Below are 12,967 nucleotides of genomic sequence, written 5' to 3' on the forward strand. Positions count from 1 at the left end.
TTTTTACATTCGTTTAGTAATGGGAACGACACAAGCCTGTCCAATTATTGTATCTGTTATCCAAAAAAACAGGTAACAGATACAATAATTGGACAGGCTCAATTATTGTATCTGTTATCCGTTTTTCTTTGGTACTCTGCTGCTGTTCATTCGCTGCGTGGGTGCCCTGACTTCCGGCAGGGCTGCTGCCTACAGGTCCGTGCTTCGGGGGGCCACGGGCAGCTGACTGTGGGTCTGCTTCCCCTGCTTCGTCTTTCCTTGGGGTGAAGTGGCACCTTTTATAGTTTCTTTGCTAATTCTCTTCGTTCTTTTTGCTTTTGACCATCTGTCCTTCTGACCATTGTCCTTGGTAGCAGTGGTTTGGAGAGAGAGATTTTAAGCCTGTTTCTAATGGCTGCATAGGAGACAGATGTACCTATGATTTCTGAACTTTGTTATGCAGATGGGCATGTGTGAAGTTCTTATCTCCTTGCTTTTCTTTCCCTTGGAATAAATAATTTTTGTTATTCTCCCACTGGGAGCTGGAAAGAGCTCTTTATAATCTGTTAGGAAAAGAATAATCATCTTGATTTTAGTACTAACAGAAACTTGGTGATTCACTTATATTTAATGTACCTTGCATTTGTATTTTATACTTTCAAAGTGATTTCACACATAATATTTTATTTTAGTTGAACTCATTGCATCATTTGTGAAATATGGTGGATATTTCTGCTTCTATTTCATTTATAGAAATCTTATGGAAAGAAAATATAATAATAAATGAACATACATGCTGAAAATAAAAATGTGAAAGTTCTTAGCATGCTATTGTAGAAAACAATACCAGGAAAAAATTTTGAATTTCATCTCTACTCCTTGTAAGCTGAGTGATTTTAGATAAGTTTAACTTCTTGGAGCCTCTGTTGCCTCATTTATGAACTGTAAACCCCGTTGGTAGGGTTCTTGTGGGATCAGGTGATAGCGAGACACCGTGCAGAACTGCAGAGATAGACTCGTTGCTTCCTGTCGTGATGTGCGCTGCCCTCTAACTTATCACCACTTTTGTGTGGAGTGGTTAAACGCCCAACAACAGCTGGTGCCCTGCCGCGGTGGCGCAGCTCGGGCCATCTGATGCCCACTACCCAGGTCTCAAGGGGTGCTGTTTTATTTTGAAAGCTTATGGACCCAGAATATAAGATCTTTTTCCATTTGAGTGCTTCGTGCTTTATACTTATTTCTTTTTTTGGGAATTCTTGATAGAACTGATGAGGTACCTAGAAACCCTTATCTAAGCAAGTGTTTGAGTAAATATAAATAAATACAGAGAAATCCATAGATTTCCCATGTGGTAGCATAAGTGTGATCGAAATTGTAATGGATCAAGATCCTGTTCATAATAGCACCACCATATAAAATTTCAGAGAATTGACGAGAAATATGCAGAAACTACATAAAGACTACTGTTGACTTTTTTGAAAGGTGGAGATGACTGCTTTCCTTCCTAGGTGGGCAGATTTTTATTTTTATCAAAAGTTAAATTTTCTCTAAATTTTTTATAAATTTAAAATGATCTCGATCAGAATTCTAGTAGGGATATTTTTGAACTTGTTCATCTGCAAGAATAAATATAGAAATGTTGCAAAGAAACTCTGAAACCATCAGTAGCATAGTGACATCTGTATATAACATTAAAATACCTGTTAGACATTACTAAAAGTACAGAACAGAAAGTTAGGGAAGTGTATGTGTGTGTCTGTGTGTGCAGATTCAGAATTTATGATGAAGATAACATTTTGTATTATTAGGGAACTGATGGATTATTGAACCAATTGACTAGTTAGGGTTATGTCTCTACTTCACATTGCAAAAAAACAAATGTCAAATTAGTTACCTAAATGTAGAAAAACAAAAAGTTACTACTAAAAGAACCTATAATCTTAGGCTGAGAAAGGTTAGCTAATAAAAAAAATTGTTTCAAATGGACTCTAACTCAGTATATCAAAATCCACCTTAAACTCAAAAGTAAACTCAACTTGGGGAAAGTATTGACAGCATATTATATATCAAAGGCTTAATAACTTCTATAAAGAACAGTTACAAATCATGTTTAAAAAGTCCGTCATTCTAATAGGAAGTAGACAAAGACCATGAATAGGTAGTTTAGAAAAGAAGAAATGTGACCGGGCCAGTAAACATAATAGCTAACTCTTTGCGCTTCATAGACACTTGTCGCTTAACGACAGGGTTATGTTCTAAGAAACACGGTGTTGATTTCGTCCTACAAACATCATAGAGTGACTTGCACACACCTAGGTGGTCTAGCCTACTGCGCAGTGAGAGGGTGGGCAGGCCAGGGACGGGACTGGCACCGCTGCAGACTCTGTGCGCACTGGCCGCCGGGCTGCACTGGACGTGAAAGTGGTTTTCTTCCTGTGATGACGAATTGCCCTCAGCTTACTGCCGCTTTTAACTTTATAAACTTCAACTTTTCTCATTTTTTGACTTTTTGTAATAATAAGCTTAAAACACAAACATTATACAGCTGTACAAAAGCATTTTCTTAATGTCTTCTATAGGCTTTTTTTCTATAAAAAATTTGTTTACACTTTTTAAACTTTTCTTTAAAAGCTTAGACACAAACAGACACATGAACCGAGGCCCGCATGGGCTCAGGGTCATCGCCGTGACTGTCTCCCGCCTCCACCTCCTGGCCCCCTGGAAGGTCTCGGGCAGTGACGCGCATGGAGCTGCCACCTCCTGTGACAGCAGTGCCTTCTGCACCGGCGGACCTGCCCGGGGCTCTTCTTGAGAAGGTGTCCCGCTTTTTAGAAATAGGCCCCTGGTGGTTTGCTTGGTTCGTTCCTTCTTCCATCATAGATCTGCTCGTGAGACGATAATGCACCGTGACCTTTCTGTCTATGAAGAAAACCTGTCAGTGGTGGGGTCGTGTTTTCATGCTCTTTAAGGGGCTTTTCGCGCCTTCGCTAAGTTTCTCGGGGATTCTTCCTCTCCCCGCAGCACCCTTCTCTCCCATCTCACCTCTTCAGCCGTGCGCTCCCGCTTGCTCCAGCACTTCACTGGGCAGCTCCTCGGGAGCTCCCCCTGCCCCCCGAGCGTCCCGTGCCCCCCTCCTTCACACCCAGCCTTGTGGAGTTTTGCAGCCGTCGCGCCGTCACGTCACTAGGTGATACAGGGTTTTCAGCCCTGTCGCAGCGGTGCGGGACCGCCGTCGGCAGCAGCCCTGTCGGCCGCGTCGGCTCTGCGCGCCGCTCGTTGCGGGGAGAACATTTTTTACCTGTCAAGTTGGCAGATGACGAAAACGCCTTGGGATTCTGTCAGCAGTGATACAACCTTCTTAAAAGGCAATTAGGCCAAACACAAAGCTTTAAACTTTCAGTTTGCATTAGCAGTACCAGCCAGAGTGGAAACCCTCCGCATTCATGGGCCTTGGGCGGGTACTCTGAGGGGTTCGCCTTACCGATAGGGCTGACTTACCCTCGACTGAGATGTTATTTTGATCCTGCCTAATAACGTTTAAAAGCAAACCCCAAGATGAACATACGCTTTCAAAGTAACAGAACTGCATCCCATAGCAAAGTTCAAAAATATTTATAGGAGTGCAGAAGCACATGGCAGCCACCAAGTTCAAAGTGACGGGATCTGGCATCCAGTCAACAATGATCAAGAATGCAGAGAAGCAGGAAAATATGATTCATAGTGAGAAAAATTAATGGAAGCTGACCCAGAGGTTGCACAGATAGTAAAATTTATACACGAAAATGGTAAAAAGTTACTGTAACTGTTTCATGTATTCAGGAAGAAAACATTGAACATGCTAAGTAGAGGCACGCTGTAAAAAAGCGAAATTGCACAAAGGTGAGAGAGCCGGTTTCCCGTTGGGAGTGATGCATGCAGAATTCAGTGGTGCCTCACCTGTCATGAGCTGAAAGCAAAAGACCCTGGAATTCTGTACCTAGCAAAGATCTCTCACTCAAAAATGGAGTAAAGACTTCTTCAGGCATATAAAAGCTGAAGTAATACACATCCAGCAGGCAGCCGCTCTAAGAAATGAGTATTTTGGGCAAAAGGAAAACGCACTAGGTAGAGGTTTGAGGAGGATGGGAGCAGTGACTGTAGTAAGCTTGAGACCCCTCCCCCATTTGTGATCTTTTAAAATTTAATTGATCATTTATAGCAAAATAATGTAATTTGGGTTTAATAACATGTAGAAGTAAATACGTAACAATGGTAGCATAAAGAAAAGCAGAAATGGAAATATAGTGTGGTAATCAGGATGATGTCCCCTTCCCCTAAAGATATCATGTGCTCATTCCTGGGGTTTGGTATAGATGTGGCCTTCTAAGGGCAAGGGTATTTACGGATGCGACTAAGGAGCTTGAGAGGGAGAGATTATCCTGGGTTATCTGAGTGGACCCTAGGTGCAGTCACACATGTCCTTAGAAAAGGAGGCAGAGGGCCGGCCATTTTACACACTCACACGGGCGATGTGAAGATGGATCAAGGACAGATCAAAGATGCTGGCTTTGAAGCTTGGAGCTATGCGGCCACAAGCCAAGGAACGCCAGCACCCCCCAGCGCTGGGAGAGGCAGGCAGCTGTTCTCCCTACGTCCTGTGGACGGGGCACGGCGCTGCCAGGACCCTGATTTGGCTCAGTCATGCTGGTTTTGGACTTCTGGCCCCCAGAACTGCGAGAGAATAAATGTTGGTGTTTTTGAGCCACCCACTTTTTAGTAATTTATGACAGCAGCCACAGGAAGCTAATACAGTGAAACAACAATTAAAAGCACAGCAAAGACTTATAGCTAATAAACCAAAAATAAAAGTGAAATAAAATAATCATAAAACTACTCAACCCCAAGGAAGGCAGAAATAAAGATAAAGACAAATACAGAGCATATGGGACACATAGGAAAGAAATAGTACCATGGTAGATTTAAACCTAGTTATATCAATAATGATATTAAATGTAAAAGGTTTTTCAGGTTGGCTGAAAAAGCAATGCAGGCTGCCTACAAAGAAACCATTTTAAGGATAAAGGCACAAGTAAAAGAATGGAGAGAGGTTTATCACGCAGTGCTGATCAGATGAAAGCCAGATGGGTTGGTTATGTTCGTACACTGTGGATTTGTAATCAGAGGCTATCGCCAGGGGTAGGATGGTCATTTCATAATGATAAAGGCGTCAAGTGGGCATCACCGTCCTAAGTGTTTCAGTGCCTTGTGCAGAGCTTCGAAAGCACGTGAAGCAAAACCGATAGAACCGTGAGGGGAAACAGACAGATCCAGTTTGCAACAGCCTCTCTCCAACATTCCCAGAACACGTAGACATAACACCTGCATCTAAAAGACTCGAAAAACACTATTCATCCCCTGTGTCCCAATCGACATCTGTAGACACCGTGCAGAACAGCAGAAGACATTCTCAGGTGCTCACAGGATGTCTGCCAAGGTAAACCATACGCTGGGCTGTCAAACAGGTCTCTGAGTGTAAAAGGACTCAAATCACACAAAGCACAGTATCTGACCTCAAGGGGATTAAGTGGGATTCTGTTACGGATAGTCCGGAAAAGCCTTAGGTATGTAGAAAACCAGCACATTGCCATGTGACCCAAGGGGTCAAAGAAGTCAAAAAGGGAAATTTGAAAGTATTTTTAATTGATTGAAAATAAAATAAAATAAAAGGATTTTGAAACAACTATACTACTTTAGTATATTAAAGGGAAGTTAATAGCATTAAATGCCATTTTAGGAAAGAAGAAGGGTCTCAAGTCAATGACCTCAGCTTCCGCCTTAGGAAACTTGAAAAAGAAGAGTAGATGAAACCCAAATTTAGCAGAAGGATGGACATCATAAAAATAAGGATAGAAGTCAGTAAAATAGAAAACAAAGGTATATAGAAGGTCAATAAACCCCAAAGCGGGTTCTTGGAAAAGAGTAAAATTAACAAGACTGAACAAAGTGAAGCCGCAAATTGCTAGTGAGGGAGATGAGGTCAGTATCGTGTAGATACTAAAAGAATTAGGAGGGGATGTTGGGAACAGCTTTATACCAGCAAGTTCGGCAACTTAGAGGAAATGGATGAGTTTCTTGGAAGTGCTTCTAAAGCTCTCAAGAAGGAATAGACTATCCCTATATCTGGTTTATTAAATTAAAATTTAAAGATTGATATTTGATTTAGTTATTGGAGAATTTTACGCATGGTCGCAAATAGTGTAGAAAAATTTTTCCTTTTTAAAAAACAATGACAACGTATATATTTGAGTTATGCAGTGTGCTGGTCTGATACATTTATTTATTGCAGTATGATTATTACAATAGTGTTAGCTAACACCTTTATCAAGTCACATGATTATCATTTTCTCATCGTATGGAGAACAATTAAGATCTAGTCTCAGCAACTTTGAAGTTCACAATACAGCGTTGACTACAATCACTACGTTGTGCATTAGAGCTTCAGAATTTACTGGTTGCAAGTGAACTTTTCAGCTGAATTTTATGAAGTCTAAATATAGATAAAGAATTTCTGATGAAAAGTTTGTGTCTGAATTGAGATGTGCTATAAAAAAGATTGTATTATATCTCACTAATACTGATTATGTGTTGAAATTATATTTTTGAAATATTTGGTTAAGTGAAATGTATTAAAATAATTTTACCTGTCTTCATTTTGATGTGTTTTTTAGAAAGCATAGAAGCACACATGTGGCTCACGTCATGTTTCTGCAGACAGAACTGCTTTGAATGTGACACTAGTGTGTTGGGGACATTCCTCAGCCCTTTAGTCACAGCCGTATTCCACATGGACAGGGTCTGAAATACTGCTGGGTGGCACGTTTTGTTTCTTGCTTGTATTTGTTGATCGTTGCTAATGTGGTCCTTTGCTTTCTCTCAGGCTCGTGGCCCTTCTGACTGTTGGTAGGAATTCTGAGAGAGAGAGAGGGAGAGGGGGCCGCCACCTCAGGGTACCGTAGACTGAGATCGTGAGACAGCAGTTCGTTTCTGCTGTTTCAGGAACCACATCACGTCCAGAGCCGCCGAGGCCTGCCGTGCTTCCCAAGGAGGTGGCTCTGTTTCGTGGGCGGTTCAGTGTCTGTGTCCCAGCTGTGTTCGGCCAGTGGATCCGGGCAGCCCAAACAGCCGCCTCCGTGAAACGTTTTAAAGGCATTCCCGCGCCCCGCACAGACTGCAGCCTTCGTGAGACGGCAGCCAAGCCCTAGAAGCATAGCCTGGCGGTGATGCTCGGTCTGCGGTAGATGCGGCCGGGCTTTGGAACAAACCGAAAGTGGGGTTCAGAAAGGAGTGAACGTTACATTGGTCTGCTGATTTTCAGGGTTCCAAAAACATTGTGGGTAAGAGTGCAGTTAGCACGTTGGCAGAGACCAGGTGGCTATCAGTGTCTTTTTTTTTTTTTTAATTGAGTTAAAATACATAAAACAGTGATTTTAAGACTTTTGAAGTGTAAAAAAAAAGATGTTTGTCTTACAAGGACTAACTTTTTTAAAAAAATAAACTTCAAAATTTTAGAATGGTTATAAATTTACAGAAAAACTTATAAAAACTGCATAGTTTTCATGTACCCCACGTCCATCCACCCCAGGTGTTTGCGTCTCACGTTACACTGGTACATTTTTCACAATTAATCATTATTGATATGCTGCTAACGTTAATTTTTATGTAACATCCTTCTTTCTGTTCCAGAATCCCATCTAGGATACCAGACACCTCATCCCATTTTGTCGTCATGTTTTCTTGGGCTCTTCTTGGCTGTGACAATGTTTCTTTTTTCGCTTAGAAATTCTCCAGAATTTCAGAAACTTCTGGGCATTGCTATGGAACTTTTTCTGCTGTGCAGTGATGACGCAGAGTCGGATGTCAGGATGGTGGCTGACGAATGCCTCAACAAAGTCATAAAAGTAAGAGCCCGTGGACGGCGTGGCCCAGGCCGTGCGCGCGGCGGCGGCGCCCTCTCCGGTGGTGGCGGAGTCCTAGGCTGTGCGCACGCGTTTCCCGCGGCGTGTGCTTCGGCGGCGGGCGCCCTGTGTCCCGGCGGGCCTGCCTCGCTGCTGAACCAGCAGGAGCTGCCTTTGCCCCTGCACCGTGTGTCGGTCATTGGTGGGTGTCGATGGTGGCCCCAGGCGCTCTTGGGGGAAATGCCGCCTTTTGTTTGGACGTAGCCCAGAGAAAGCGCGAGGCCCTGGGAAAGCAGGGGCTGGGCGAATGCAGCCGTCCTCGGTGTCTCTGGCCTCCCTCCCTTTGTCTCCTCCGTCTGCCCCTCCTCAGATCTGGGTAAGATGTGACTGCTACAGCAGTTCGTGCGACATGACTGGGAAGAAAGGGGTTCCCAGGCAAGGACGTGGAGCCAGAAAGCTGAAGCCACTTAAGTGATAGGCGAGGTGAGGAGGAAGCAGGGGACACCCGGCTTCCGTGGTTTCCCGACGCAGAGTCTGTGCCTACAGTCGCATGGCTTTCATTTGCTGTTCCCTTCTGTTTTCTGCCACCGTGGGCCCTAAAGTCCTCCTTCCGTAATTCTTAATGGATCGGGAAAGTATCTTCGTGTGTCTCGTTCTGCCCAGCTCCTGGTTTGCATCCCCACCCGTCCTGGTCACCGCCCTCCAGGCCACCTTTGAATTCGTGGCTGGGCCTTTTGAGTTGCACGTTCAGGCTTAGACCTTGTTCCCACCGTGGGCTAACCAGCCTGAAAAGGGTTCTCTGACACAGTTCCTGACTCTCCAAAAACGATCTCTTCATCATCGTTAAGGGGCGGATGTCCCGCTCCCTTCTCCACGGGGATCCTTGTTCGCAGCTTCCCAACTTTTCTTCTTTTCCCCCCACTCCCCGAGTCCAGGCCTGGGATCTAGATGACGCTTTGAGAAGAGGTGGCATCTCTTCTCCTTGAAGGTTCCTTCCTGGTGATACGTGGCCAGGTGGACAGAGGCTGGCCGATTGTTTCCCTTCTCGTTAGGGTCTTGAAAAAAAAACCATTCTTTGGAGCCTTCCCAATGGCTTCCTCTGGAGAGTGGCCACATCGTCCACTGGCCGAGAAATCACCCTTCTCCCGTCACGGGTCCGGCCTCCTTCAGGCAGACGGTCCCCCTCAGCTCCTCCATTTAAGGAGACCGAGTCTCGCCTCGGCCCCCTGCCAGCCGAACAGCTCTGGGAAATGTATTTAATTCTCTGAGCCTCAGTGCCCTTAACTGTAAAAGGGATCAGACAAGGTTTGTGTGTGCCATGTGCGTGTGTGTGTGTGTGTGTGTGTGTGTGTGTGTCAGACACAGGAACACATGTGACCTGCTTGGCGTCATCCTGGCCACTTACTGGTCTGCAGAGTGGTAAGAAATTTTCTCACTAGCCATGAGAGTCTTACATTTTTTCCCCAAAGAGATTGAGGGGCACGAAGAGCACCAGCTGCTCCCCATTTTCTGTCACGTGGAGTCCGAACTCCCCTGTCGCCCCAGGAGTCTTCCCATCTGGCAGGACCCCGTTTCTTGGCTCGCCGCGCTTTCTGTGCTCGGGTCGCCAGCTTCTCCGGAGCCACAGGATTCTTGAGCCACAGGATTCTTGCTCTGTCCGTCGGCAACAGCCTGGGGCAGTGACCCTCCACCAGCTGGCCTCCCTCCTCTCCTTCCTGCCTCCCCCCTCTCCTTCCTCCGCCTGCTGCAGGCTTTGGCTTGCGTCCTGTCTCCTGCAGTGACGTTATGGCCAGTGGCCATTTAACCTTGTCCTCCATGCCCGGCGGTCCATTAGTGACTCTTGTGCGTGGGATCCCACAGCACGTTTGCAGAGGACCTTACTTCTTCCCAGGCGTAAATGTCCTTGTTGCTTTTATTACTCCCACTGGAGGGACCAGGCTGGGCTTTTCAGCTTTTGAACCTGTCTTAGAATCAAAAAACCTAAACAGGCCCCACAGGCTGCCTTGGTTCGTGGCCGGGGCAGGGGGGAGGGGGGATTAAGGACGGCGGAGAGGGTAGTCTGACCCCCACGGCTCTGATGTTGTTACCGTACACAGAGGCACCGTTCACTTGAACTCTTTCTTCTTCAGAGACCTGTTTCCAAGACTTGAGGGACAGGAGCGCACAGTTTCTGTTCGGGGTGACCCTGGGTCGTAGCTCTGGGTCCCGGGTCCTTTTCCTGGCCCTTTCCTCGCTGTGTCCCCATCTCTCTTCTTTGTTTCTGGTCTCCTAGTGCAGGGACTCCAGTGAGTCCCGTCAGACAGGGCCGGTCCCTCAGCCTCTCCCTTCTCCCTGGGCTGGGCCCTGCTCAGATTTCTGCTCCGCGATGCGGGTGTCTTCAGGCCATCTCAGCAGGTCTGGCTGCCTTCACTGTCCTTGCGCTGGGGGAAGGACAGCCTGGATGCCGGGGCCTGAACCTTGGCTTCTCGTGAGCATTGGGAAACGCCCGTGAGGAGGCCCACGCGCCACGTGGCCCGAGAGGACGGCCTGGTCTGCTTCCCCTGTATGTTGGAATGTGCCCTGGGGATGGGACCCGGCCTGCCAGGTGGACTCCTGTCCTCAGGCCGTTTTTAGCCTTGCACAGGGCAGCATGTGTCTGGAAGTCACGTGACACGCACACGGTGTAGACACTCAGTTCTAAGAGGTACTGGCGACCCGCCGTGGCTGAGTCAATTTCTCTTTCTGTCTGGGGAGGCAGAAGAGGCTTCCTGGAGGTGGCGGCTGGTAGGTGAACGAGGAGATTTGACATCTTCTTAACCACTGAGGGTCTGGCTGCAGAGCTGCCTAGACTAAGCCGCTGCAGACCCCCTGAGGCTGGTGTGTGCCGCAGGAGGAGGTGGTGAGGGTCTGTCGGAGGGCTTTGTACTTTGGTTGTGGGATCAGAGGGGTGCATACTCGGGGAGAGGAACCTGGTGAGGCGGGAGCCTGTCCCGGGTGGCGACGGCCCCATGGGACGGAGGCCACATGGCCCTGGGTGAGGTTCTGGGGACACCACCGAGAGCCATGCTGTGAGGAGCCGGAGGCTCCCAGCTGGCCGCGGGCTCAGAGTGCCGGGCATCGGGAAGACTGGGCTTTCAGAAAGGACATAGGGTCCGCAGGGCAGGGCTGGGTCGGTGCCGCTGACTTTGAGGCTTCGGGCGTTACGATGTCGGATCATCATGGTGGACCGTCCGACCCACTGCGCTTCAGTGAAGAGAGGGACCTTTCACGTTTTCTTCCCTGGTTGCCCGTTAAAGGTTTCACTTGAGAGCTTCAGCATGAACTTGAGCCATCTGCCATTTAGTTTTGATGCTATATAGTATTTGATTGTAATAACAGTTAAAAGTTTTTCCCTTCTATTTTTTAATTCAAGTGAATGACCTGTATCTAGTTTATCCAGTAACTTTCTGCATATATATGCTTTTTTCTTAATGAATAGGTTCTTCCTTTAGTTGCTCTTAAATTCTGCTTTGCCCCAAGATTGACATTTAAGTTGCCTTTTAGCTTCCTTTCGAGCTGCTCGTGGGACTGTGTCTGCTACAGAACGACCTCTTATATTTTGTTGTAGGCTTTGATGGACTCTAATCTTCCGAGGTTACAGTTAGAACTCTATAAGGAAATTAAAAAGGTAGGCCTTTATTTTCTGTTATTGAAAAAAATTGTACTATTTCACTGTATTGAGCAGGATATGTGAAATTTTATATTTAATAAGTAAACATATTAAGAGGAAAAGCTGTTTGGTAGACTATTTTGTTTGTTTTTTTTTTAATTTACTTTTTATAATTTATTAGATGAGATGGGAATTTAAAATGGTAATTTATTTTTTATCTTTACAGTTAAGCCCACTAGATCTTAAAATTTCGAAAGTACTAACACTTACCTGGCCATTTCTCTAAAAAAAGAAATTAACGATGAAAAACCTACTTTTTTTTTATATGACATCGTCTCGGGGACTGTTGTAACACGCCACTCCTTAAATCCACGCAGAACGGTGCCCCCCGGAGCCTGCGCGCTGCCCTCTGGAGGTTTGCCGAGCTGGCTCACCTGGTCCGGCCTCAGAAATGCAGGTATGTGGACGCTCTGGGTTATTTTATTCCTGTTGTTTTGGTGATGGGCCAGCTTTAGGGATTCTTTACATCTCAGCTCAGATGTCAGCTCTTCAGAAGTCTTTCCTGTTCACTCTGCCTCGGTGGGCCACCTCTGCCCCTCCAAATGGCAGTCAGTGTTGTTCTGTTTAGCACGCTCAGAACTATTCTCACACACTTGGCAGCGTGCTCATTCGTCTTCTGCGGGGATGGAAAGAGACGTCGGAGGTGAGCGCCCGGGGACAGCAGGGGTCTTCTCGGCCCGTCTTCTGCTGTGTCTCAGCACCGGTCGCGATGGTATCTGCCTCTGGTAGTTGCTGAAAAGATCCTTGTCAAACGATCGGAAGCTGAGTCCCAACCTCATTATCGTTCGCTGTAAGATTTGTAGAAATATAAATTTTCACCTCTTACCTGGGTTAAAAACGTGAACATTAAGCTGTGAATAATGTTCTGACCAGTTGGAACAGTTCTGTCGTAATAGATTGAAAAACAAAAGGACCAGCTTTCGGCTCCTTCCTTCTCAGCTGGCCACCGTGCCGATGCCGCCATGCGTGGGCCCTTGGCCCCACCGCCGAGGAGCCCAGCCCTCACTGCTAATGTCAGAGGTGGCTCTTCCACTGAGTTTGAGTTTAATATGAATCCGATGACTGTACAGATACAATCACTAAGGAAGTTTCTTTTTATATAACCTTTTGCTTCTACTATCCTTATTTTGAAAAAATTGTTATATTTTTAAAATCCTCCACATCCCAAGTTCTCCATGTAGCGACCAATGTGACCCTAAAAAGCATGACTGGGTCGGGTCTTTTCCTGACTTGAACTCTTTACTCATCCCCAGAGCTGTTCTTCTAATACCCAGACTCCTCCATTAAGGCCCATGGAGTCCCTGCCACCGACAGCCCCGTCACCTCACGCACTCTCTGGAGACTCGTCGGCCTGGTTCTGCTTCTT

At 46.2% G+C, this 12,967-nt stretch overlaps 1 protein-coding gene across 3 annotated transcripts in view; it reads left to right on the forward strand.

The window, feature by feature from the left end:
• Nucleotides 1-12,967, forward strand: part of HTT (huntingtin) — a 116,645-nt gene that overhangs the window by 12,137 nt on the left and 91,541 nt on the right. For all 3 annotated transcript variants that reach the window (XM_036227435.1, XM_016159198.2, XM_036227436.1), the window contains exons 3-5: nt 7,796-7,916; nt 11,500-11,559; nt 11,919-11,998. In XM_036227435.1, the coding sequence (XP_036083328.1) occupies nt 7,796-7,916; nt 11,500-11,559; nt 11,919-11,998 (261 nt within the window). The remainder of the gene's footprint in view (nt 1-7,795; nt 7,917-11,499; nt 11,560-11,918; nt 11,999-12,967) is intronic.

Source organism: Rousettus aegyptiacus, unplaced genomic scaffold (genome assembly GCF_014176215.1).
Source record: "Rousettus aegyptiacus isolate mRouAeg1 unplaced genomic scaffold, mRouAeg1.p scaffold_m13_p_10, whole genome shotgun sequence".
Lineage (NCBI taxonomy): Eukaryota > Metazoa > Chordata > Mammalia > Chiroptera > Pteropodidae > Rousettus > Rousettus aegyptiacus.